The 26,127-nt window shown below is 46.0% G+C and overlaps 1 protein-coding gene across 8 annotated transcripts in view; it reads right to left on the bottom strand.

The window, feature by feature from the left end:
* UGP2 (UDP-glucose pyrophosphorylase 2) overlaps positions 1–5,495 on the bottom strand; it is a 52,335-nt gene extending 46,840 nt beyond the window's left edge. For 2 of the 8 annotated variants that reach the window (XM_084823334.1, XM_084823316.1), the window contains exon 1: positions 3,053–3,393. In XM_084823334.1, coding sequence (XP_084679460.1) covers positions 3,053–3,071 — 19 coding nt within the window. In that variant the 5' untranslated portion in view covers positions 3,072–3,393. The other 6 variants (XM_084823344.1, XM_084823371.1, XM_084823355.1 and 3 more) reach the window with 6 other exon arrangements.
* Between the last annotated feature and the right edge of the window lie 20,632 nt (positions 5,496–26,127).

Raw genomic sequence — 26,127 nt, 5'->3', positions numbered from 1 at the left:
GAAATGTGGCTTCTTTGGGGCTGTTTACACAACATGCTAAACCACACTCAGTGGGTGAGTGTGGGTTGTTTTGTACCGTGGGTTTTTTGTTGAACCATGGGTTAGCGTGTTGTTTGAACACAACCAAGGCGGCTTGTTAACTATGTAGTGTGGCTTATTTTCTTGAACAAGCCACCTTGAGACCCATGGTTTGATGTTGCATTGTTCAGAGTGGTTAACAAGCCACACTGCATAGTTAACAAGCTATCCTAGCTGTGTTCAGACAACACGATAATCCACCCTGTGGAAAATGTGCTACATTCAGAAAGCACGCTAGACCACAGTTTAACAAACAACCCATGGTTCTAAACAACCCACGCTCAACCACTGAGTGCGGGTTAGCATGTTGTGTGAACAGCCCCTATCTCTTCAAGTAATTGTTTACTAACAAATGTCCCAAACATAGCATTACATTTAATAGGGTTTGGGTAAACAGTTTGAGGTCATACTAGTGTGAACTATGCCCTGATTATCTGTCCAAGGGAGCAGCCCACGTACAAAATAAGTGAAATAATCTGGCAGTGAATATGGAGTTTAAGAGAAGAGTGGGCATTATCCACCCAAAGCTAAGCACTTTAAATATTGGTTTCAGTGGCAAAGTTAAGCATGTCCTCTGTTTCACTGAAATCAATAGGGTATTCCATTCTTGCTCATGTTTATTCCAAGGCAAATCCCACTGAAATCAATGGGACTTACTTGTGATAAGTATGCATAGGATTGCAGTCTTACAAGTGCTTAACTTTGGCAGCATTAGGTCCACTGTGTTTTATGGAGACTGATTTTTAACGTACCATATCAAAATATTTAAAATGTTACAACATAAATCCTACCTCCAAACATCTTCAGAATTTAAGCTAACAATTCTGGAATCAATGTGATTTTTGCCATATTTTTTAGTTCAGTCATTATTTTACCCTTAGCTTCGATGCCATTTTATGATATAGATTATTCTAAGGGTGAAATTACTTGGCTGAAATACTTCAAATAATCCATGATACCTGAAATAAAAATGTAGTCCTAGAAAAAAAACTCGGGCAACAATGAGCAAAATATTATGCTATCACAGATGGAGAGGCAATGCCCTAGATAAAATTCAGCAGAGATTGGACCAAGCCTAATTTGCCTCAATGGATGGCAGCCTTCCCCAACCTGGTGCCTTCCAGCCAGCATAGCCAATGGTCAGGAGTGACAGAAGTTATACACAAAAACATCTGGAGAGCACCAGATTTGGGAAAGCCGGAATACAGTATATGGAAATGTGACATACAAACTCTCAGCACAGGAGGGAGTCATGGTGCTAATTCGGGGGAGAAACCTAAGTTATAAACCCTATGAGAGTTAGAGTTATTACCACATAGCTAAGTAGCCCCAATCATTTTTTACACATATTATACAAAGTATAGTCCTACACTCAGTTTTTAAGCATGCTTTGCTGATTTTAAAATCAGAGCTCAAACCACATATATAATGTGTTGGCCATGGACTGTTAGTAGCTAGTTTATTAACAGTGGCTCCTTAGAACACAGCCCTGTGCATGTCTACTCAGAAGTAAGTTCGACTGATTTCAGTGGGGCTTACTCCCAGGTAAGTGGGTATAGGACTGCAGGTTTAATGTCCATCTGCAAACTAATTGTAAGCAATGCACTGTAGATGTTTAATGCTTTTTTCAAAACCTCAAGTATACTGGGAGAAAAGCATACCCTGCTCATTAGTGTAAAGAATTATTAACACCTCGCTTTTCTATGCCTAGTACTAGAAATTATCAGCAGGCTGGGAAATATCATGCAAGGCTGTTGTCACAGAAGAGGGCATTTCCAAATGTGTAAAAATATATAACATTACAATTGCTTAAGCTCCAAGACTTTGTTTTAAGGTCTATCAAACTTACTTCTGCTCTTATAAAACTAGCACTTTGAGAAATACAAGTGAAACCATTTTTATGCAAAATGGCTTCTTCCAGTACTGGGCTTTTAAAATTGCAACACTGCATAAAAAGCAAATGTTACATGCTTTGCTGTACATAGTTGATTGCATATAGGTGGATCACTTTCAGGCTGCCAACTTCAAGGTTCAATTATCACTGCTTTTAGCTCTCTTTTCAGTCTTCCATGGGTTTATAGGGTGTCTCCTGTAACCAGTACCTATAATCGTACTGCACTGGCATATACAGTATCCAGAAAAAATAGTACCTTTCTTTCTATATATAATCTCAGTTCAAACTGTCCTACACAATTTACATACAGGTACTAAAAACCTTATCTCTTTGAAAAAATACTTTTATTAACAAACCTTTGGGATGTATTAGAGAGCACAATGATCCTTTTATTTAAAATAATGAACACAGTTCAAGATATATTTCCTTGGAAAAAAAATGCCACAGCAATGCATCAGAGTCATCAGGCTTCCTGAAATGTCTTCTTATGGGCTATTCCCCATTTCGCAATAGAGAATTCTGAGAATCAAACCACTTACACAGAGAATGGGAGACAGCCATAACCTACCAGAAAGATCTCATGCCAAAATTTTCCTGAACCTATTACAACAAAATAGGACTAACAGAGCTTTAATGACCATTTCTTACACCAAGAGGTAGACAAAAAAGCCCAGGAAACAAATTTGGACTGACAACTCACTCAATACAGAACCATTCTGTAATTTGCCAGCTTCAGAGCTAGCAGCTACAACCGCCTCAGTCCGGTTTTGCAATTTTTATGCATTTAGAGAAGAGAAAAAGAAACCCTACATACTCACACACAAGCTAAAGGAACCACCTAGAGAGACTGGTGCAGCTATGCTGTCACCTGAGCAACCCCTCAGTACTAGAGTATAATATGTTTAATTAACCCAACTGATACTCTCTTTCAAGCCCCCTCCTTTTGCCATCGACCATCACCGCTGCACTTCTGCAGCCACTGCTTCTGAAGCAAAGCATAGCTCTATTTAAAAAATACACACAGCCACAAGCATCATGTAGCCTTAAACACTTCAAAAACGAAACAGTACTTACACTTACCTTTTGCAAATGATGACATTTTGGATATTTATGAAAATAAATACTTTTGATTTATAAATTTAAGACACCCCCCCCCCAAAAAAAAATCATACAAGAAAAGCTCAGGAAAATAGGTGGCTTTTTTTTTTTTTTTTGCCTTGCTGCTCTCTTCTGTGTAATAACAGATATTTCCTTAGCTGTTACTTAACAGTTATAAAGTAACAATAATTGAAAAGGTTCTTTTTAATAAAAATAATAAAACCACCCACCCACCCCAAAAAGCCACCAAAGGAATTCTATGAGGCTTTTGCGTCTGCCTGATTCTTCCCTGATCCTTCCTACATCTGTCCCCGGAAATAAATGACTCGGACAAACTGGTTGAGAGAGAAAAACCACAAAAATTTAAATTTCATCAATGAAAGAGGCGGATCTAAAATTGTGTCTCGCTGCCGCCGCCACCTCCACCACTACCCTTTCCCCCTCCCCTTTCTCCACCACTATAGAGCTGTGTTACAGCACAGCTGGAGGTGGCTCACACCACTTCCCCAACTGCTTTCCTTCACGGGAATTCATTACAGTCTGCGCAGAAAACCTTAACATACTACTCCCATTCTCTAGCTCCAGATTCTGCCAAAGAACTGTCCTCTCGCCCGTCCCCAGCCAACCTCGCCTTCTCTTCCTCTACTCAAAAGGCTTCTTTGATTTTACCAGCTCAACTCACTTCCCCTTGTGCCAGTTGGGGGAGGGGGTTATAGGCACAGATGTCTATGACTCCTTCTTGCCCTCTCCTTTCAGAGAAACCTCAGACAAGAACAGCTAATTTTTGTAGTGGCTCTTGCCCCGTTAAGACTATATTCCTGTACATACTTATGGGCTCCATTGGATTCAACAGGGTTTCTGTATAAATATGCATTGGACTGGATTATACACAACATATAGAAGTCCCATCCCCCCACTCCGAGTTTCCAGATATTTTAAATCTCGTTTTTCTTTTTCTTGCAATCCTGCTTTTACTCACTCGAAACCAAACGGGCTTATTTCAGAGTGTAAAATAATGGCTGTTCAAACCGTATACTATTCCTTATAACACACACTCTCCTCCGAGGCACAAGTTCTATATTTCTGTGAAGGATCTCAGGAGTTGGGGAGCGGAGAAAGGAAATAAAAATTTGTGGAGCTGTGTATTGTCTTAAGGGTTAACCCTAATAACCATAAAAGTTCCTGAGGGAGACTTTTAAACTCATGAAGTCAAGGTGGGTGGATTGTATTGAGACGAAGGAACGCGGCATCAGTAGCGTCCCTTATAATTCCCATTATCTTTCCTTCCTCACAATAACTCAGAGTAGGTCATAAATATTCCAATTTCCTCTGCTCCCCCCCCCCAAAGGGGGAGGACACACACCCGAAACAACCGAAAGGGAAAGCACACGAGGCCTATCGCTTGGACCACCTATCCTCACAATAGTTGTGACTGGACAGAAAGTTGGGGGGTTCAGCTGAGTCCGTCCCCCCCACACACACACACGCACCCCTTTCTCCACACACATAAGCTTGCGCCGATTTGGCTGAGGCACAAAGGAGAGGCGGGGTCTTTCGTGTTCTCCTCCAGAATTATGAGAGGACCAACAAAGCCGTGCGAAGGGGAGGGCTTCCACTGCCCCCACTGGATGGGACTAGGGGAGGGGGGAAGCTTGCTCGCTTGGGCTCTCCTGCATGCCCCCTGGCCTCGGCACTGTCCCCGCCCGCGCAGGGTTGCTCGTGTGTTACACTTAACTCCAGCTCCTGCAGGCAGACGCTGACAAGGGCCGGGGCGGGGGGGCGGGGAAGAGAGAAGGGGGGGCTGCTGCGGGAGGGCACGCTGGGAAAGCGCCAAGCTGCGACAACAGCGGGGACCGGCAGCCTAAATATCTGCGCGCGCGCACCACACAGCCAGCTCCCGGAGAAAGCGCACGGGCGAACAAGGCCGGAGGAGGAGGCAGGGCCGCAGCAGCGGCTGGGCGGAGGCAGGGAGACCGTGGCCGACGTCACGTCACCGCCACGTTTCGCCCTCAGGCTGCGCCCCAGCCCTGCCACCAGGCCCGGGCAGGCGGCTGCGAAGGCACTGGCGGGCGCGCGCCCTCAGCTGCAGACAAGCAGTGAAAGAAACGTCCCCCCGAGGCACGGGAGGCGCCATCCAGGGAGGAGGGCGACGGCACCAGCTGTTCTCCCACCCCTCCTTTCAGCGTCCGCAGATGTTACCCACCTATTTCCTCAGCCAATGGGGTTGGGCCGAGGGGTGGGTGGGGAAAGGGTTGAAAGCTCAGCTCTGGGGGTGGTTTGCTACGGTGTGTTTCACAAGAGGCTTGTGAAAGAGGCTTCTGTCCTTCCAGCAGCGGGGCTCCTCCAGCAGCAGAGGAGGAGGAGGAGGAGCAGCAGCAGCTACGGCACACAAAACACCCTTCCCCGGCTGCCTGCTTCAAGCTGTAAGGCGGGGGGTAGCTGGAGCGGAAGTGCTGCTAGACAGACAGCGCAGCCGCCAATCACAATGTAAATGTGGCGAGGAGCCCTCCGAGAGGCGGGCGGGCGCGCGGCCGCGGCCGTGGCCGTGGCCGTGTGAGGCCGGTTGGTTCAGCCAGAAGCGCGAGCTCGGCTTTGCAGCCATGGGCCTGAAGAGCTGGAAGGGAGCTGACGCCCGCGCGTGCGAAATTTTGGTTGGGACGGAACGGGTTGGGGCAAAATAGGGCCCAGCATGTATTCCCTTGGGAGGCGGCAGCAGACATTCGGATTATGAAATAAGACAGTGGATGTAGATTTCAGTGGAAGCTCGCTGAAAAGGCAGGCTGCAGTCCCCTTCGTACCTACCAACGGGTAACTCATAGGAATTTGGTGCGCATTCATTCATTCATTTATTTATTTATTAAATTTCTTAATCGCCCATCTGGTCGGTCACCCGGCCACTCTGGGTACAATTTAAATACAACAGTGCAATTTAAAACAGTAAAATTATACATTAAAACATTGTTTAAAAATACCCTAACCCACCCCAAATGCCTGCCTGAATAACCAAGTTCTCAGTGTGTGGCGGAAGCTCATTAAAAAGCAGGCATGGCGGCCAGGAGGGAGGGAGTTCCACAGAGTGGGGTCACCACAGTATTGCAACCGAAGAGAGCCAGTGTGGCGTAGTGGCTAGAGTGTTGGACTGGGAGCCCAGAGATCCAGGTTCTAGTCCCCACTCAGCCATGGAAGCTCACTGGGTGACTTTGGGCCAGTCACAGGCTCTCCGCCCAACCTACCTCACAGGGTTGTTGTTGTGAGGATAAAAGGGAGAGGAGGAGGATCATGTAAGCCGCCTTGGGTTCCTTGCAAGAGGAAAAAAGGCAGGATATAAATGCAGTAAATAAATAAACCGAAACTCTCCCCACGACCTGAGTTTGACCCCAGTGGAAGCTGGGTCTTGGGTAGCCGGCTCAGGTCAATTCAGCCTTCCATCCTTCCAAGGTCGGTAAAATGAGTACCCAGCTTGCTGGGGGGAAAGGTAGTCACGACTGGGGAAGGCAATGGCAAACCACCCCGCTATAGTCCGCCATGAAAACGCCAGCGCAAGCGGCATCCCTCTAGGGGACAGCAATGACCCGGTGCTTGCACAGGAGGAACCTTTCCCTCATCCTCACCAGCCTAGCTGTCCTGGCTGATGGGACAGAGAGAAGGCCATCCAAGGCTGATCTTGTTAAGCAGCCTGTCTGATGTTGCTGGAGATGCTCCTTGAGAGAGGCTGGGCCGAAACTGTATAGGGTTTTAAAGGTCAAAACCAACACCTTGAATTTGGCCCAGAAAACAACTGGTAACCAGTGCAACTCCTTCAGCACTGGAGTGATGTGATCATGCCAGCCAGGCAAGCTGCTGCGTTCTGCACCAGCTGCAGCTTCCGAACTGTCTTCAAGGGTAACCCCACGTACAATAGTCTAGACGAGAGGAGACCAAGGCATGTACTACAGATGGAAGCAGATGGTCAGGAAGGTAGGGGTGCAGCCGCTGTATCAGATGGAGTTGGTACTATGCTGTCCAGCTCACGGCTTACTGGCCAAATTATAAGTACACATAGTAATAAGGCATCCAGGAAATGGACTGAGTGATAATTCAGGTAGGCTATTACAGAATTTTACATTTTATTTGTTTTTTAGAATGTATACCTCACCCTTCAAATACATTATCAGATCAGCTTATAGTCAAATATTAAAGGACATAATAAAATAATACATTAAGGGCACAATCCTATGGCTGCTAGACCATTAGCGCTCTTCAAGTACTTGAAAGGCTGTCACAGAGAGGAAGGCCAGGATCTCTTCTTGAACATCCCAGAGTGCAGGACACGGAATAATGGGCTCAAGTTACAGGAAGCCAGATTCCGGCTGAACATCAGGAAAAACTTCCTGACTGTTAGAGCAATACAGCAATGGAACCAATTCCCTAGGGAGGTAGTGGGCTCTCCCACACTGGAGGCATTCAAGACGAAACTGGACAGCCATCTGTCAGGGATGCTTTGACATAGATTCCTGCATTGAGCAGGGGGCTGGACTCGATGGTCTTATAGGCCCCTTCCAACCCTACTATTCTATGATTCTATGATAGACGGCCATAGGATTAGTCGCTTCTGAGGTCCGTTCTCAGAGAACCGACCTGCACCCCCTCCCGCGCCACCTCATAGGCAGCACGGATTGGCTCCGCAATCGGAAGAGCAGCAGGGGAAATAGGGTGTTCCTGGGGGCGGGGCGGGGAGGCCGCCTCCCCACCCCACGCTCTAAGGTCCTGCAGCTAGATAGCAGAAATCAGCTGTCTGGCCGCAAAAACAGGGCAGCAGGAACATGGAGGAGATGCGCTCCTCACCACTCCTCCTGTCCGGCAGTGGATAGGTGGTCACCCCCAGGTTTGGAGGCGACCATCAATCCCCATAGGATTGCTCTCTCCGGGCATAATCCTATGGCCACTGGACACTGTCTAGAGGGCCATAGCATATTTCAGTTCCTGGGATCCAAGGCTGGAACCAGGGCTGTGACCTCAGAGCCCAGAAACCATGCTCCTGGCCCCCTCCCCCACCCCCTCAGAGCAGCGTGGTTCTCTCCGCACCAGCTACAGCTCCGCACTCAGAAACGGAGACGGGGAAAAGGAGGTGGGGTGGGGTAGGGAGGAGACCGCGGAAGCCACATTACACAGCTGCCTATGCACCGCATGGCCTCCCCCACACTCCGAAGCTCCCCAGCTAGACAGGCAAAATCTCCTGTCTAGCCAAAAATGCAGGGTGGCCAGAGTACGGAGACAAGAATCACCTCTGTGCTCTGGCCACCCAATATTGGATAGTCGTCAGCATGCCCCAGCCAGCCATGTCTAAACATGCATAGGATTGCACCCTTAGGGTGCAATCCTATTGAGATGGTCATCAGACTCAGAGTTCGGAGGTTGACGACCACGTCAATAGCATGTTTAGACATGGCTGGCTGGGGCATGCTGGGAGTTGTAGGCCTTTTTTCTATCTAAACATGCTCAGGAATGAGTCTTAAAAAGCAAAAACCCACAACTATACAAGCGGCACACAAAGCAAATCAAGGAAAGTAAATTCCTGCATAGCTCCTCCCCACACCCTCAAAGCAAAATAAAGTTTTAAAAAGCAGAATAACTTAGGCAAAATAAGAGAAATCATGCAAAGTTGCTTAATTTAAAGCCCGGAAAAATAAAAGGTCTTCCCCTGCCACCTGAAAGATAGTAGGTGCCAGCAAGCATCTCTGGGGAGAATATTCCAAAGCCAGTCCACCACCACTTAAAACTTAAAAGGCCCTTTCCCTAGTAGCCACCCACCACACCTCTGATGGCAGGAAACTCAGAGTGAAGACAAGGGATTCTTCAGGTATTCTGTCCCCAAGCTATGAAGGGCTTTAAAAGTTAAGACCACCATTTTAATTTGGACCCAGAAACAAACCAGGAGCTAGAGCAGCTAACAAAACTCATATATAAACACAGACATAACAAACAAAAACCAACTCACCTGCTGTCCATAGTTGATCAGCAAGATATACAGAGCAATCTGTCCTTGGGTTCAAGACTGCACTTCTGATTTAAAGGAGAAGTTGCAAGGAGTTTGCTTCCCCCTCCCTGCCAGGAAGAACACTCAGCCCCAACTGACAGTTGCCCCAGGACTGCAGAAGGAAGGGGAAAGGATGCCCTGGCCCCACCGTCAGCGGAAGGTACAAGAACACCAGCAAGGAAAGTCCAACCTGGCCCAGTGCATTTAAATGCCTGCTTAGAGCGCGCCACCTTGAAAAACTGATCTTCCTCCTCTTCCTTTTCACTCCCCTTCCCTTGTGTGTCTTGCCTTTTTAGTTTGTAAGCGAGATGGCTGGGCCTCTTTCTCTTCTTTAATTGATGTGAGCACCTTTGAGAGACAACAGTTGTTTGAAAAGTGAGATAAAAATGCAACAGATAAATACATAATAAAGGGCTGCAAACTCCTAAAATTAATTTCTATGGGTGATGTGCTGTAAGCATTTTTTCCAGAAATAATCCTGTCAGGATTTAATTGCCTAGAAGTGCTTCTTTTAATCTGGGATTATTTTTCTTTCTGCATTATGATACACAGGGGTTCACAGATTTTGGCTGGTGTTGTTAGGCAGCCAAACTTGCCAAAACTTACCCTTGATGGGGAGAGGAGGGATCTAATTTCTGGGATCACCGTGAGTACCTCAGTAGCCATGGGCAAGTGTGTAAAGAGGTCCCACTTTCTCAGTTCTGAGCTGGGATGGGGAGAGGGGGACCCACCCTTTTTACACTTGCTTCAGAAGCAGTTGGAGCACTTCTAAGTTTGGTACAACCAGCATATGGGTCTGTCTGCAGTTCCTGGGGAGTGGAGCAGAGATCTCATCCCTACTGTGCTGGTTTTAGAGCAGCGTGATAATCAGTAAGACCTCCTCGCTGCTTTCCAAGGGCTTTTCTACACAAGGCATTTATCGTGCAGTCGTCCTCTACTCACAGTTGTTTACAAGTTCTTTAGATGATGCCGTGACCCCCAATTTTGCTTCTGTGTTTAAGCAGCACTTCCAGTGAGTTTTTTTTAGAGTAGGGAAAATGCAGCATTTAATTGTGAAAGTGAAAGAAAGTGGGATTTCCTCTTGTGTATTTGTACTATTCTGTTATATCTCAGTGTCACCTAGAGGTTATGTAGCAGAAAAGCAGGAAAGGAAACACTCCTCATGTAGTGCTCGGATCTCAATTTCTGCAACAAAATAGAAAGTAGAACAGAAAATTAACAGCCGATTAACAGCCTCGTGTAGAAAAGCTCCTAGTGCCTCTGAGAGCTTTTCTACACAAGGCATTTGTTTTGTGCTCATCATTCCCTACTCTGGGTTGTTTATGGGTTCTTCAGATCAGTGGTCTCCAAACATTTTTGATTGTGCACCCCATCAGTAAAAAAAACTTTAAGCATGTACCCCAATACATGGATGTTTATTTATAAATGATATATATGTTATGTCATAAATGATTATATGTCATAAATGAAATAAATAAAATGAATAAATTATATGTCATAAATGATTATATGTCATAAATTATATGTCATAAATGATATATATGTCACCCAGAGAGTGAGCAACCAGAGCGAGTGCACAGGGGGAGCAAACAGGAGTTGGCCAGGGGAGTTCGGCAGGGGAGGTCAAGGGGGAGGCCCCTAACATTTTTTTATTATTATTATTTTTTTTTACTAACTTTTTTTCATTTATTTGTCTTGTAACACACACTTCCACACCAGTGGGACTCTGCTTTTAACCTCTACTGAGTAGAGGAGCAGGCACAGGCTAGTCTAGAACAATCACAAAGCTAGACACAAAAAGGGAAAAGAGGCTATGGAAGGACAAGACTCTCCAGTGGTGGTGACCTGCAAGGTGTGTGCAATGTTTGTTTTCTTGCCAAAGAACAACATGGCCTACACCTGCAACAAGTGCAAGTTGATCACGCTGCTGGAGGAAAAAGTAAGTGGACTGGAGCGGCGACTGTCAACCCTCCGCGGAATAAGAGAACACGAAGAGTTCTTGGACAGAATGGGGGAACTACCGCAGCAAAGGGCAGACCAGAAGCTTGAAGAGCAACAGCAAGATGAGGCAGTGGGAAATGCTGAGGTGAAGAAAAATGGAGTAGAGGATACTCCTTGGAAAACAGTGACAGTTAGGAGAAGAAGAACTAGACGCCACTCTGCACCAGTGGAAGCGGTGGAGCTGTGGAACCGATTCCAGGTACTTGCAGATGAGACTGGAGGACAGCCTGCAGAGGAAGAATCACAGGGAAACCTGCATGAGAGTGAGCAAGAGGCTAAAGGTCAGTCAAACAGAGGCGATGAAACCCAGGCCTACAAGAAGAAGAAGAGAAGAGTGGTAGTAGTGGGAGACTCCTTGCTGCGTGGGATCGAGACCCAAGTATGTCGCGAAGACCCGTGGACTCGCCAGGTATGTTGTCTCCCGGGAGGACAGATTAGAGACGTGACTGAAAGGTTGCCTGCACTCATAAAGCCCACTGACAGGTATCCCTTTCTTCTCATCCATGTGGGAACAAATGATACCGCCAAGCGGAGCTACGAAGAGATCACGTCAGACTTTGAAGCTTTGGGAAGGAAACTCAAGAACTTTGGGGCCCAGATAGTTTTCTCATCCATCCTTCCAGTAGTTAGAAGAGGGATAGAAAGGGAACGAAAAATACTCCGGGTGAATGACTGGCTACAAAGGTGGTGCCGACGAGAGAGATTTGGATTCTGGGACCACGGGCTATACTTCCTGGAAGATGGGCTGTTGGCAAGGGATGGGTTGCACCTCACAAAGGCTGGGAAGAATGTGTTTGGCCACAGCATGAAGAACTTCATCAGGAGGGCTTTAAACTGAATCCTACGGGGAAGGGAGATGTAATGTTGGGGGTAACAATGGACGTAGGCGCATGCACTGCAATGGAGAGAACAGCTCTGATAGCGCCCAATAATAGTCTTCAGACACAGGTAGGAAGAAAGCCAGACTATGAAGCACATGGTCTTCGATGTCTATATACTAATGCCCAGAGTATGGGAAACAAACAGAACGAACTTGAACTCTTAATACAGGAGGGAAATTATGACTTGATAGGTATAACTGAGACTTGGTGGGATGACTCTCATGACTGGAATACAGCAGTTGAAGGATATAACTTGTTCAAAAAGAACAGGAGGAACAGAAAGGGAGGCGGGGTTGCACTGTATGTGAAAAATACATATCTCTGCACAGAAATACAGGAGGAGGAGCTTGGTAGCCCCATCGAGAGCATCTGGGTTGAAATAAATGGAGCAAAGAATAAAAGGAACCTGGTGGTCGGAGTCTACTACCGGCCACCCAATCAAGGAGAAGACAAGGATGAAACTTTTGAAAAGCAAATAGCCAATGTTTTAAGGAAGCATGATGTAGTAGTAATGGGGGACTTCAATTTCCCCGATATTTGTTGGGAGACAAATTCTGCAAAACATGGCCCCTCCAGGAAATTCCTGACTTGTGTGGCAGATAACTTCCTCCTACAGAAAGTAGAGGAAGGAACTAGAGGATCGGCTATCCTTGACTTGATCCTAACCAACAGAGATGACTTAGTGGATAAAGTAGCAGTTACAGGAACTCTGGGGGAAAGCGACCATGTTGTACTTGAGTTCTTGGTTCTAAGGGAAGCAAAAGCTGAGTGTACTCAAACGCGTACCCTGGATTTTAGGAAAGCTGATTTTAATAAACTCAGAACAATGATCAGTAAGGTCCCATGTCAAGCAATGCTAGCGAGAAAAGGAGTCCAAGATGGGTGGGAACTTTTAAAAAAGGAAATTCTCAAGGCACAATCACAAACAATTCCAACAAGAAGAAAAGGTGGAAGACAACAGAAGAAGCCAATGTGGCTTCACAAAAAGCTTAGGGATGACCTGAAAACAAAAAAGGACACATATAGGAAGTGGAAAGAAGGCCAAGTAACAAAGGAAGAGTACAGGCAGGTAGCACAGAATTGCAGGGATGGCGTCAGGAAGGCTAAAGCGGAGAACGAGGTGAGGTTAGCGAGGGATGCTAAAAACAACAAAAAGGCTTTCTTCAGCTACGTGCATAGTAAAAGGCAGAGGAAAGAAATGGTTGTTCAGCTATTAAATAAGGATGGCAAAATGATAACAGAGGACAAAGAAAAGGCAGAGGTGCTCAATTCCTACTTTGGCTCAGTCTTCTCCCAAAAGAGGGTCTATGACCCCCCTGGCAAAGGCGAAGTACAGGCTGAAGGGGCAGGATTGCAGCTTGAGATCGACAGGCATATGGTCAAGGAACACCTCATTACTTTGAATGAGTTCAAATCTCCAGGGCCAGATGAACTGCATCCTAGAGTCATAAAGGAACTGGCAGAAGAACTCTCAGAACCGCTGTCTATTCTCTTTGAGAAATCATGGAGGACCGGGGAAGTGCCAGATGACTGGAGGAGGGCTAACGTTGTCCCTATCTTCAAAAAGGGTAAAAAGGAGGAACCTGGGAACTACAGACCAGTCAGTCTGACATCAATCCCTGGGAAAATTCTGGAGCAGATCATAAAGCAATCCATCTGGAAGCACCTTGACAACAATGCCGTGGTTACTCGAAGCCAACATGGATTTGTCAAAAACAAGTCCTGCCAGACAAATCTGATCTCATTTTTTGATCAAGTCACCTCCCTTGTAGACCGTGGGAATGCTGTAGACATCATATACCTCGACTTCAGCAAAGCTTTCGACAAAGTGCCCCATGATATCCTGATGAGCAAACTAGCTCGAAGTGGGCTAGATGAAACAACGATCATGTGGATCCACAGTTGGCTACAGAATCGGACTCAAAGAGTGCTTATCAATGGGACCTTCTCAAACTGGGGAGAGGTAACGAGTGGGGTACCGCAGGGCTCAGTCCTGGGCCCAGTGCTCTTCAATATTTTTATTAATGACTTGGAGGAGGAGGTGCAGGGAATGCTGATCAAATTTGCAGATGACACAAAATTGGGAGGGATAGCTAATACTTTGGTAGACAGAAACAAAATTCAAAGTGATCTGGATAGACTGGAGTGCTGGGCAGAAAACAACAGAATGGCATTTAATAGGGATAAATGCCAAGTTCTACACCTAGGAAAAAGAAACCAAATGCACAGTTAAAAGATGGGGGATACATGGCTCAACCACACTACGAGCGAGAAGGATCTTGGAATTGTCGTCGATCACAAGCTGAATATGAGCCAACAATGTGATGTGGCTGCAAAAAAGGCAAATGCTATTTTGGGCTGCATTCATAGAAGCATCGCTTCCAAATCCCGGGAAGTACTAGTTCCCCTCTACTCAGCACTGGTTAGGCCTCATCTGGAGTACTGTGTCCAGTTCTGGGCACCACACTTTAAGAAGGATGCAGACAAGCTGGAGAGGGTTCAAAGGAGGGCAACAAAGATGATCAGGGGACTGGAAACAAAGCCCTATGAAGAGAGACTGAAAGAACTGGGCATGTTTAGCCTTGAGAAGAGAAGACTGAGGGGAGATATGATAGCACTCTTCAAGTACTTGAAAGGTTGTCACAGAGAAGAAGGCCAGGATCTCTTCTTGATCATCCCAGAGTGCAGGACACGGAATAATGGGCTCAAGTTACAGGAAGCCAGATTCCGACTGAACATCAGGAAAAACTTCCTGAGTGTCAGAGCAATACGGCAATGGAACCAATTACCTGCGGAGGTGGTGGGCTCTCCCACACTGGAGGCCTTCAAGACGAGGCTGGACAGCCATTTGTCAGGGATGCTCTGACTTGGATTCCTGCATTGAGCAGGGGGTTGGACTCGATGGCCTTGTAGGCCCCTTCCAACCCTACTATTCTATGATTCTATTCTATGTACTACTGTACTAATATATTACGTACATTATAAAACATACACAAAAATAGAAATTAAAAATAATGAGATAAAGATGAAATAAACAATATTTTAAAAATTATTTTATTTATTGGTATAAAAACACTTTTTCCTCTCACTAAAATATTATTAATAATTTTAGTGAGAGCAATGTGTTTGAATATGCTTCATTATTTTTGAAAAACTTGGTTTAACACTTTGTGATACAGCAATTCGAAGGTCTGGTTTTAAGTTCAGTTTATTTCAATACTTGGTTTTAACAGCTGCCATAGCTGAAAAAGACACCTCACAAAGATATGTAGATCCAAATGGAAGAAGTACATCTTTGGCTACGCTTACTAAATCATGATACTCATTTTTCAATCCTATCCACTGTCAGGGTGGAAACTGAGCCGATAGAACCCCAGAGCAGTTCTGATTCTGAGGAGGATCAGCAATCTGTGGGAGAGGAGCCAGCTCATCCCTCACAGGCACAGCAGCTGGCAGAGATTCCTCCTGCCGGCATTTCTGAGATAGATAGTGATCCTAGCAGTGACAAAGTGCGGGAGGGGGGCTTGCTAGACCCTTGACGCAGACGCAGGGAGTGACGAGTGATGGAGGGCGCGGAAAGGAGGCGTAGCGCCCGTTTGGCACACAAGCAACGGCCGCCTCCCATGGACCCAAGAGAAAGAGGGAGGATCTCTCCCTAGCCCATAAGTTCAGGAGATTCTCCTTCAAACGGGGATCAACTGCCTACTCTGAGCATAGGCTACTCTGCTTTCATTGCTTAGTCGCTGGTGATTAGCATCTGAAAGAGTAATTAAGTTGTAAAAGGATTAAAGCCTTGAAAAGAATCCTTTAGTCTGTGTCTTGAGTTGGCTGTTGGAGTGTACTGAAACAGGCCGCTAGGGCGCTCCTGACATCCACCAAGTATGCAAAGGTTTTTGTTGAAATTCAGCTAGTAAACTTCCATCTTCGCTGATGTTAATCAGTTGTTCTTGCAAACTAATCAGAAGGTGTTGCATTTTTATATGTTTAACCAGTGGGTTCAAAACCCACCGAAACTAGGGATGTACGAAAGCCACTTACCGTTTCGTGGATCTGCTTTGCGGTGGGGGGGAGGCGCTCCATCCCTCCCCCTGGAATCCTCGACAGGGGGGAAGATGCTCCATCCCTCCCCCCGGAATTCTGCCCGGCTGGCTCCGCTCCGCTGGGATTACGCGGAGCCACCAGCTGGCTCCGCCTACAGCCAGACATCCAGCCGCTGGGCAGCAGGGACGCAAATGGCGGCGGCCGTAGCCACCGCCGTTTGCATCCCTGCACTTACCCGTGATAGGCTACATAAATATTTACATAGCCTATCACGGCAAAGTAAAAAAAAACACGTACGCAAATGGCAGCGGCTACAGCGGCCGCCATTTGCGTTCGCTATTTTTCGCCGTTCTAGCCTACGTAAATATTTACATAGGCTAGAACAGCTAAAAATAGTGAATGCAAATGGCGGCCGCTGTAGCCGCTGCCATTTGCATACGCTGCGCCCAGCCAGGAGACCAGCTGCCGCCGCTGCCCCCACCACCTCAACTGCCGCCCCTGCCACCACACCTGCCGCCCCTGCTGCTGCACCTTCCGCCGCCCCTGCTGCACCTTCCGCCGCCCCTGCTGCCCCCGCCGCCGCCCCTGCTGCCACTGCCCCTGCCACCACCGGACCTCCCGCCCCTGCCGCCGCCCCCGCCATGCCCCTGCGCCGCCGCCGAAGTCACCATCGCATCCACCCCAGTAAGTGCTGTCCCGGGGGGTTCCGCGGGCAGGAGGGGGGGCAGAAGGGCGGCAGGAGGCCATTCTGCCATGGATTCCGGGGGGCCGAATGCCAGTGCATTCGGCCTCACTGGAATCCATGGCGGAATTCTCCACCATCCCTAACTGAAACTCTTCGTTTGGAATATTTGTAAACAGGTTAGAAAATTCCATGTCCAAGTTTTTAAAGTGTGCAGATATTAGAGCTTTTATTGGTGACACATTTACATCATTCTTTGCTACAAAATCACATATTGGTGGACGCAGTTGCTAACATCCGTTTTCAAAATGCTCTCTCCATAGCACGAGTTTCTTTCGAAAAGCAGTAACTTTCTCACTCATTGTTAAAACGTCACCTTTACCTTGAAGGGACAGATTAACTGTGTTTATTCTTCCAAAAATATCTGCTAGGTAGCAAGCATACTACTGACAGCTACTTGTCATCACAGAAAAGGTCAGCACTCTCCTTCAGCAGGATGGCAAATGGTCCAGTGCCACAGCCGAGCAAGCAACTGCACCCTCCTCTCAGTTGCTCTCGGTGGCCGTGGCAGAGGCAAGATAGGACTGGAGCCGAGAGAGAAATGCCATAGAGCTTCTCTCTCAGCTCCTGTCCCATCCTGCTGCCTCTGCCGCTGCACACATTGCACATCATTGCACACAGTGGCAGTTTGTCGGGGCAGTAGGAGGCTGCTCAATTATCAGGTGGCTTGTGCACTCCAATGGATTGTCTTGCACACCCCCTGGGGTGCGTGCACCCCACTTTGGAGACCACTGCTTTAGATGACGTTGTGACCCTCCAGTTTCACTCCTATTTGTAAGCAGCACTTTCAGCTAGCTTTTTTTAGAGCAGGGGAAACGGGGTATTATTTCTGATGGCAAAAAGAATGAATCTACTTTTGTATTTGGTATTCCGCTATCCTACATTGCCGCCTAGAGGCAATGTAGCAGAAAAGCAGGAAAGGAAATGCTCCTTGTGTAGTGCTCAGATCTCGATTCTGCGACAAAACTGAAAGTGGAAGCAGTGGATTAACAGCCTCATGTAGAAAAGCCCTGAGAGTCAGCGCAATATTAGGAATACTCTTTCTCTGAAGCTTGGAGAAAGGCAGGTCAGGATCTCTCCCAGACTTCACATTGACTTTGGAGTCATTTTGGAGAGCAGCGAGAAGGTCTCTAAGACTCTGTGTAAGGTAAGGAAGAACTATCTACAGGCTCTGGATAAGAAGCATTCTTGCCAGATTAAAAATACACTCACCAGTATCACGTACTCCTTACTATGTAGGAGTATTGGTGTTAGTACACCCACATGTAGACCAGAGTCCTTACATTTTTCTTTGGGATTTCTTTGTGTATGGGCCTCTCCCATTCTAGTGGTCTAACATTTGCTTATTAGGGGTGGAGAAAGAGGCCTCACCCCCTGGTTAGATTGGCTGGTGCCTTGCCTTCCCATGCAGCCATGCTGACGTGGCTAATTTGTCATCTAGAATTCTTTGCAGTATGAACACCTTTCTTCAGAATACCTGCTGGTGTGCCTGGTGATCAGGGGGGTTGGTGAATGGGGGCAGAGCAACACAGAGTGTTGCTGAGAACAACATCAAAGCAGAACTATCACACTTATAGGATGAGATTAACATTTGATCTGGAACTAGCCTTGCAACTGGCACAAATTAGCTGGCCGTACTGCTGCAGACACCAAATTGCTCTACTGCCCAGATGCAGATTCATCTAATCTGCAGGCAACTTGAAATAGAGGGAATGGGCACAACCGGATAGGTTTCATAAAAGCATAGAGTGTAGACTTTTAAGGAGGGCTGGAAAGGCAGGCTCCAATTTGTGTTGAATGTTGGCTACTGGATTTAGGCTCCGTGCAGAAGTTGGTGACTTAATAGGTTTATTTAGAGGGTTATATCCTGCTTCTTGGCATGCTCGTAATGCAGGCTTGCAGCAGGGCTTCTCTTGGATTAGAGGGAGGGAGGAGTCTGCAGGCTAGGTTGTGCTCATTCAATACTTGTCTGTTCTGAAAGCATTTTCTCCCCATTTCTCTCTGGCAGTAAGCAATAGTCCAGAATGACTTTCCTTCTGTCTGAAGCTGACTCGTTGGAATAGGTGGAATGGCTTATTTATGAGGCCTAAAAGCCATTCATAATATTATCACATATGTCTTTATGATGTGCTTGGACATTGCTATATTGCAGTACTCTTATTATGGAACACTGAATTTTATTGCAAACTCAGGAAAAATATTTTTTGTGTTTGCCAATTGAAGTATAGGAACACTGGACTTCTGTCTCTCTTCTTTATGCTGTCCTTTAGAAGAGGTGTATATTTCTGCTGTTGTTTTTCTACTGACTTGACTAATGACCATCCTCAGTTTTTTAAGCAATCCCAGTCCATTTTTTAAACTTGCCAATATTTATTGGTGTGTGTTTATTATTTATTGGTGTGTGTTTATTTTTATTTCAGTTAAAAGTTTTGAACCAAATCAGATGTCTTGGCAGCAGTCCCATTTGAACACCTAAACATTTGAACTTGTCCCAGTTACTTATAGAATCATGGGATTTGTTGATTGATCCAAGCTTTGTCATGGGAGGCCCAAGTGGCTTCTGTGACATATAGCACTTTCCATCAGCTAAGGCTGTTGCATCCGCTGTGTCTCCTCCTGGACAGGGATAGCCTGGTCACAGCTATCCATGCCCTAGTGCAGGGTTCCCCAACATGGCGCCCACGGGTATCTCCAATAGTGCCCATGAAGGGGTCCTAAAGATGGTGCCCATGGGCACCTGCAAAACTCCCCCCTTTTTAATATACTTATGTGGATTTCTATATATCCATAACAATGAATACATATGAAATGCATACAACTTTCTAGCAATTATACATAAGCATCAACAAAAGTGGACCAAATATCCAAATAAATATCCATTTGAAGGTGGCATCTATATGTCACCCTTTCAAATGTTGAAAGCATTTTAAGGTCCTCAATCCATTGCATTATAAAAGGTGATAGTTTATCCTTCCAGTATTGTAATATTAGTCTTTTAGCTGTCAAAATGGAGCAGATAGCCCATTTACACAGACCTTTTGTTAATTTCCATGAAGCAGGTAAATAATTTAAAAGAGCGTGTACATCAGTGAATATTCAAAACTGTTCCAGGACAAAATTTATCTGTGCAATAACGTCCTCCCCAAAAGAAGCAACTACTGGACATTGCCAAAACATATATTTAAAAGAAGCAGTAGCTGTATTGCAGCAGCAGCAATTAGCTGAATTAGACAATCCCTTATTAAAGAAACATTGCCGTCTCCAGTAGACACAATACAAAAATTTTTGCTGAATAGGACACAGCCTAAGATCCATAGACACAACAGGCAGACACCAAAGCTCCGATCCACTGATTAGGCATTTTGTGGTGGAACACACAGAAGTTTCTCAAATTCCCAAATATGCCCATGGGTCCAAAAAGGTTGGGGACCCCTGCCCTAGTGAATTCCACACTTGATTAGTATGATCTATACCAGCGGCTGCTTTTGAAGACTTTTCTGTAAATTCAGCTGCTGGGCTGCTAAGTGAAACCAACTTTAGGGAACACATCATACCAGTCCTAAAACAGTTTTGCTGGCTGTTGGTCTGTTTCCAAGTGCAATTTAAAGTGTGGCACTTACCTTTATGGCTTGGGACCCGGGTACCTGAAGGACTATCTTTTCCCATAGTAATGCTCCTGCTGAGCATCAGTAACTTCATCGGAAGCCCTTCTCCAGGTGCTTCCACTTTCTGAATTTAATTATTATTTATTAGCACCTTATTAGCAATATTTGTATACCGCTTCTCATTTGAAACAAATCCAGAAACAGTTTACAAAAGAATAAAAACAAACACAAACAAACACAAAAACACATACACACAGACACACACAGACACAGTAGTATCATGAGGGTGGTACAAAGATAGCTCATGGCTGGCGGAAAGCCAAAGCAAACAGATATGTTTCAATCAACACCTAAAACATGCCAATGTTGAGGCAGGCCGTACTTCAGAGGGGAGATTATTCCACAGGGCAAGGCAACTGCAGAGAAGGCCCGTATCCCTGTTGTCGCCAAACAGAAATCCATAGCCTGTGAAATAGACAACAGGACCTCCCCTGAAGATTAGTGATTTGGGATGTTAGTATAGTGGGGAAGATGTTCCTTGAGGTAAGCTGGTCCTGAGTAGGGCTTTGTATGCCCATGTCAACACCTTAAACTTAGCTCAGTAGCAGACTGGCAGCCAGTACAGATCTTTAGCACTGGCATAATATGTGCACGGTATGGCACCCCAGTCAAGTAACCTAGCTGCTGCATTCTACACTAGCTGCAGCTTGTGAACCAGCCCTAAGGGCAACCCTGCATAAAACACATTACAGCAATCCATCTTGTGGTTACCAATGCATGGATCACAGTGGCCAGGCTATCCCTGCCCAAGAATGGGTGCAGTTGGCATACCAACCTAAGCTTGTAGTAGGTGCTCCTAGCCACGGAGGTCAGTTGGGCCTCCAATGACAGCAACGGATCCAGGAGCACCCCCAAACAGAAACCTGTTCCTTCAGGGGGAGTACAGCCAGAGCTGGTTGTTCCTGGACCTCTCCACTGAAACCACTCACCCACAGTCTTATCAGGATTCAGCTTCAACTTATTGGCCCTCATCCAGCTAGGGATGTATGAAAGTCACTTACCTTTTCGAAGGGTGAACTTCACGGTGGGGGGAGGCGCTCCGTCCCTCCCCCTGAAATTCTCCCTGGCTGACTCCACAGAGCCGCCAGCCGGGGCTGCCTGCAGCCAGACATCTGGCCGCTGGGCAGCCTGCACAGGGACGCAAATGGCGGCCACCATAGCCGCCGCCATTTGCGTCCCTGTATTTTGCCATGATAGGCTATGTAAATATTTACGTAGCCTATCACGGCAAAAAAAAAGGGAACACAAATGGCGTCCGCCGGAGTCACCGCCATTTGCATTCCCTTTTTTTTCCCGCCGTGATAGGCTACGTAAGTATTTACGTAGCCTATCACAGCCTCCTCAGGGACGCAAATGGCAAAGTATTTACGTAGCCTATCATGGCTATAACGAAGAAGCAAATGGCGGCCACAGACGCGGCCGCCATTCACAAAGCAGTGCTAACGGCAGCAGGTAGGTGCTCCATTTTGCGCGCCTTTTGCGGGGTGGGGGGCTTCGTTCTGCGACGGATTTTGCGGGGCCAAATGCACTGGCATTCGGCCTCACCGAGATCCGTGGCGGAATTCTCTGACATCCCTACATCCCCCCCATACTGTGTTCAAGCACCAATCCAGTTTGTACATGGCCTCTTCTGATTCAGATGTCATGGAGAAATAGAGTTGGGTGTCATCTGCATACTGATGGTGTAGGCAATTTTAAGGAAATGGTCATATCAAGCGTATCACAGAGGCCTAGCTTAAAAGGCTATCTGAGCTAAAATTTGCTTTTGGCTTATTACTGGCAGGAAGCTTGACCTGGGGAAAGAGAAAATTGTTGCTCAATAAGATTCATGCTCCACACCACAGAGAATAAGTTGAGAAGTTTCTATTGAACCATAGAAGTAAAAACAAAACAAAAACAAAACTTCATCAAATATGAATACATTTGAAATTTGAAGAGGCAGAATTAAACGAGTACACTTACCAATCACATCACATATCATGTTCAAATGTAAAACTATAGAAGTAAAAAGGAAGATAGTGGGTGGGGGTCTCTCCTGGCAGGTGGTCACTTTGGCTAGCAAAAAGTTGTGTTGGTAATATATGTACTATGCTATGTTTTGTCTTGTTTTCTTTTCCTGCTTTGACCTTTGTCAACAAATACCATGGTATTAATTTCTTTCTATAATTGTCCTAAATACATCTGCTTGTTGTTAATAAATGTCTTAAAATATCTGTGAGCATCTATTTATAAAGTAACTATGTTAAGTGTAAAATGACTCCATCCTTCTCAGCGTCAGAAAATCCTCATCTCTCTGAACCCAGATATAGACAGGAAGTAGGAGCCTTTCAAGAAAATGGGAAGTCTACTTAGTTATATTTATTATCCATAAATTATTTTTTCTACAATGGCACCTTGCACCAAATTCCCTAATGACCACACTCAACAGTTTCATATAGATATTAAATCGCATTGGAGACAAGATGGTACCTGGCCAGGGACCTGACAAATAGCCCTCCAACACTTTTCTCTGGAGCCTGACACCTCTGAGCTACAGCATTAGTGTAGCTTCCTGTTCACCTAGCCGTGAACCCCAGCTATCTAGTGCTATAGCACAATTCCCCTGTAGCTCTCGGTGCTGCGCTTCAGGACTAAGCGAGTAGGAAGTGGGCCACTCATCTAGTCGTGAATCTGGGTGATGCAGCAGAGGCAGTACTGGAGAGTGTGGGCATGGAATTGAGGGTAAAGGGATGTGCACCACATGGCACACATCTCCCAAGCCTACGTTCATCCCCATTCTATTATACTTTAAGCTCTTAGGGTAGGGGTGTAGAATCTCAGGCCCAGGGGCCAAATCCAGCCCTCCTGGGGTCCAGTGGCAGCGCAAACTCTTGCACCGCCTGAGGTGAAAGGAAAATGCCTCTGTGATATTCCCCCACAGCCGCCGCTGTGATGCCCACCCACCTGCATGCTCTGGGTGTCTCTCTTTCTCTCTCTCTCTCTCTCTCTCTCTCTCTGTATGCTCTGGGTGTCTCTCTTTCTCTCTCTCTCTCTCTCTCTCTCTCTCTCTGAAGAGGTGAGTCAGGCAGCAAAAGCAGCCAACATGGCTTTTCAGGGAGTTGCACAATCTGAAATCTGAGGGGGTCCTTTCTCAGAGCCAGGCATTGGTTGGAGAGGTGTGCTTTCCTTCAGAGCAGTCACCCATTTTCTGTTAGCTCCGGTTAAACAGAGGATCCAGAGCTGGGCCTTTCACACAGGGTGGCTCTCTGAAGAGCCCACCCACCCTCTGGCTCACTCTGAGAGGCTTCTTAGAGTGAGCCAGAGGGGAGCTGCTGTCCCAAAAGCCCAGCATTGGGCAAGCAGGGCTGAGGAGACTCTCTGGAGCACCCGCTAGTGCTGCTGCCTCACTCCAGGGGAGCCCTCCTGGCAGGGAGGGGGGAGCATGTAATTTGCTGATCCTCCCACTCCATCGCCTGTGGAAGGTGATTCACCTTGCTTCATGGGACAGCTGGCCCTGTGGGGTCCCATTCTGGCCTTCCAGGGTTCCCCAGATGGCCACCCCTTTCCCCCAGCCACCAGTTATTTGGGTCTGAAATGCCTCTCCTAATGCTTAGTTAATGGCAATAAGAGCTTCAAGATAAACTTTGCGGGAATTTTTGTCCCCACCCCTTTTGCCTTTAGCTCTACCCCCCACTGAAATGTGTCCCCCTGAAAGCCCATCCAAAATGGAATTCCACCCTCCAACTGAAAGGGATTCTGCACTCCTGTCTTCGGGGCGCTGTCTCTTTTGTGGCTATGACGGTCTGTGGGAGGAGAGATCAATTCAGATCAGTGGAAAAGTGCTTCCTCCAATTCTAGTAAGGCCCCTCAAAAGTCTTTTAGTTCAGGATCCAAACTCTTAAAAGCTTATAATCTCGCAAAGTACTTTATGATATGCATCCCCAGCCCTAATCCCCTCCACCAGGATCCTGTAAACTCTTAGGGGCTTGAGCAGGCCAATTGCCACCCAGCAGCTATTTTTTCTTTATTTGACAGTCAACTGCCTGTAACATTCTGTGGCTCCTGGAGGCCTCAGTCCTTATTAGGCCATTTTGGTAACCATTACTTAACCTAAAAATTTTCAACAAGACATGGGCACCTAGCAGCTGGGATTCCTTTATCTTACACTATAGCATATTAAAATGGGCTGTAGCAAGTTCTCTGTTAATCCCAAACCTGTTTCACTGTGCTGCATTGTATTTCTAAACCATATTCCATTCCCCTACATATGTATGTGGACCAGTGCAGACTGGAGCAGCCTGCCCATGGGTATTGTACTGATCCTCCAGATTTGAGCCATGTGAAGATGCCTTTGTTTTCTCTCTGAGACAATATTGCAGCTGTTCAGAGAGCAGATGTATGAGAAATAATTTATTGCTGTTCTTGTTTCCAGTTTGCTGGACAGCATCATTTTTGGATCTTGCCTGATGAGAGAAGAAGTTCCATTCAGAGAGGCTTTGAAGGGAGGGGTGGAAAAATATTACAGTGTTTACTTGGCAATTATATGTGCACGTAATGTCTCCCATGGAGCCAGGCCCCTTATGTGTGCATCTGTTTTGCCTTCTTGCGGCAGTCTCAAGTGGTTTACAGTATGTCTATTAATGAAGGGAATAAAAAATAAATTACGTTCGTGACAAATACATATTCAAATCTAGGCAAGAGTACTTGTTAGTCATATTCTACTCTGCCTTATAATTAGATCCAGAAAGCACACGGGTGAGGGTTTTCTGCCTTCTCCAATAGTCACAGATAGCCCTTTTACAGCAAACCTCTTACATGGCGTGGAAGTATGCCAAAAAATCCATAAAAAGCTACAGATTTCTAGACACTAAAAGGAGAGTGGAAAATCTATCCCGTATGCTAACCTGAAATTTGTCTGACACTTATTTTTTACCCTTTCCTCCTACACTGATTCTGTAATGAAATCTACAGTCAGTAACATGGATCCCCAAATAGATAATACTGTAAAAGAAATAGAGAAGATTGAACGGGTGATTGCTTTTGATGTATAATTGCTTTTAATATATCCATGTGACTACTTCACTATATAATTTTTCAACTTGTGTTCTGGAAGACAGAGTTGATTTTTTTCAGTAGATTTGCACACATTGAATTAATCTTGTTCAAAGGTCACATTAGGCCCTGACATACTTTATGAGTCCCAGGGAAGGAACTTCAAGAATCTGGAGGAATTCCAGAACGGGAAGACATCCCATTGGCCTCAGGCACCATCTATCAAAGCAAGTGAAGAGCCACATAATGTAGTGTGTTAAGTTGTATGTGTTAGAAAGTAGGACAGTCTCTCTCCTAGTAAAGTCGTCACACACACACCTGAGCAAGAGGCCTAAGAGGACAGGAAAAAGTTTGAGAGCTGCAGACCTAAACCTAGATGTGAAGTTGCCAGGGACATTGTGCTATTTGGATTATGAAAAATCCTCCTAACTCTAGACCACTTAGCAGCCGTATACAAGAATTGATTCTCACCTCAGTACTAGAATTTTATTTTATATTCCTGAGATATGACCTGAGGAATATCTGAGAATATTCTCCTTGGAGACTTAAAATAGCATCTAGGAGCACTCAGAAGCAAACTTACATCCAGCTTGCCTGAATGATCCAGAATCCATTATCCCTAGTATAAAGCATTGCAATTAATAATTCAAGGTAGGCCTAAGTGGTATTCAAGGTTGCAT

This window comes from Heloderma suspectum, chromosome 1, assembly GCF_057233095.1.
Source record: "Heloderma suspectum isolate Gila_16-S chromosome 1, 16-S_ref, whole genome shotgun sequence".
In the NCBI taxonomy this organism is placed as follows: Eukaryota; Metazoa; Chordata; class Lepidosauria; order Squamata; family Helodermatidae; genus Heloderma; species Heloderma suspectum.
This window is presented reverse-complemented; position numbering and strand designations above follow the sequence as displayed.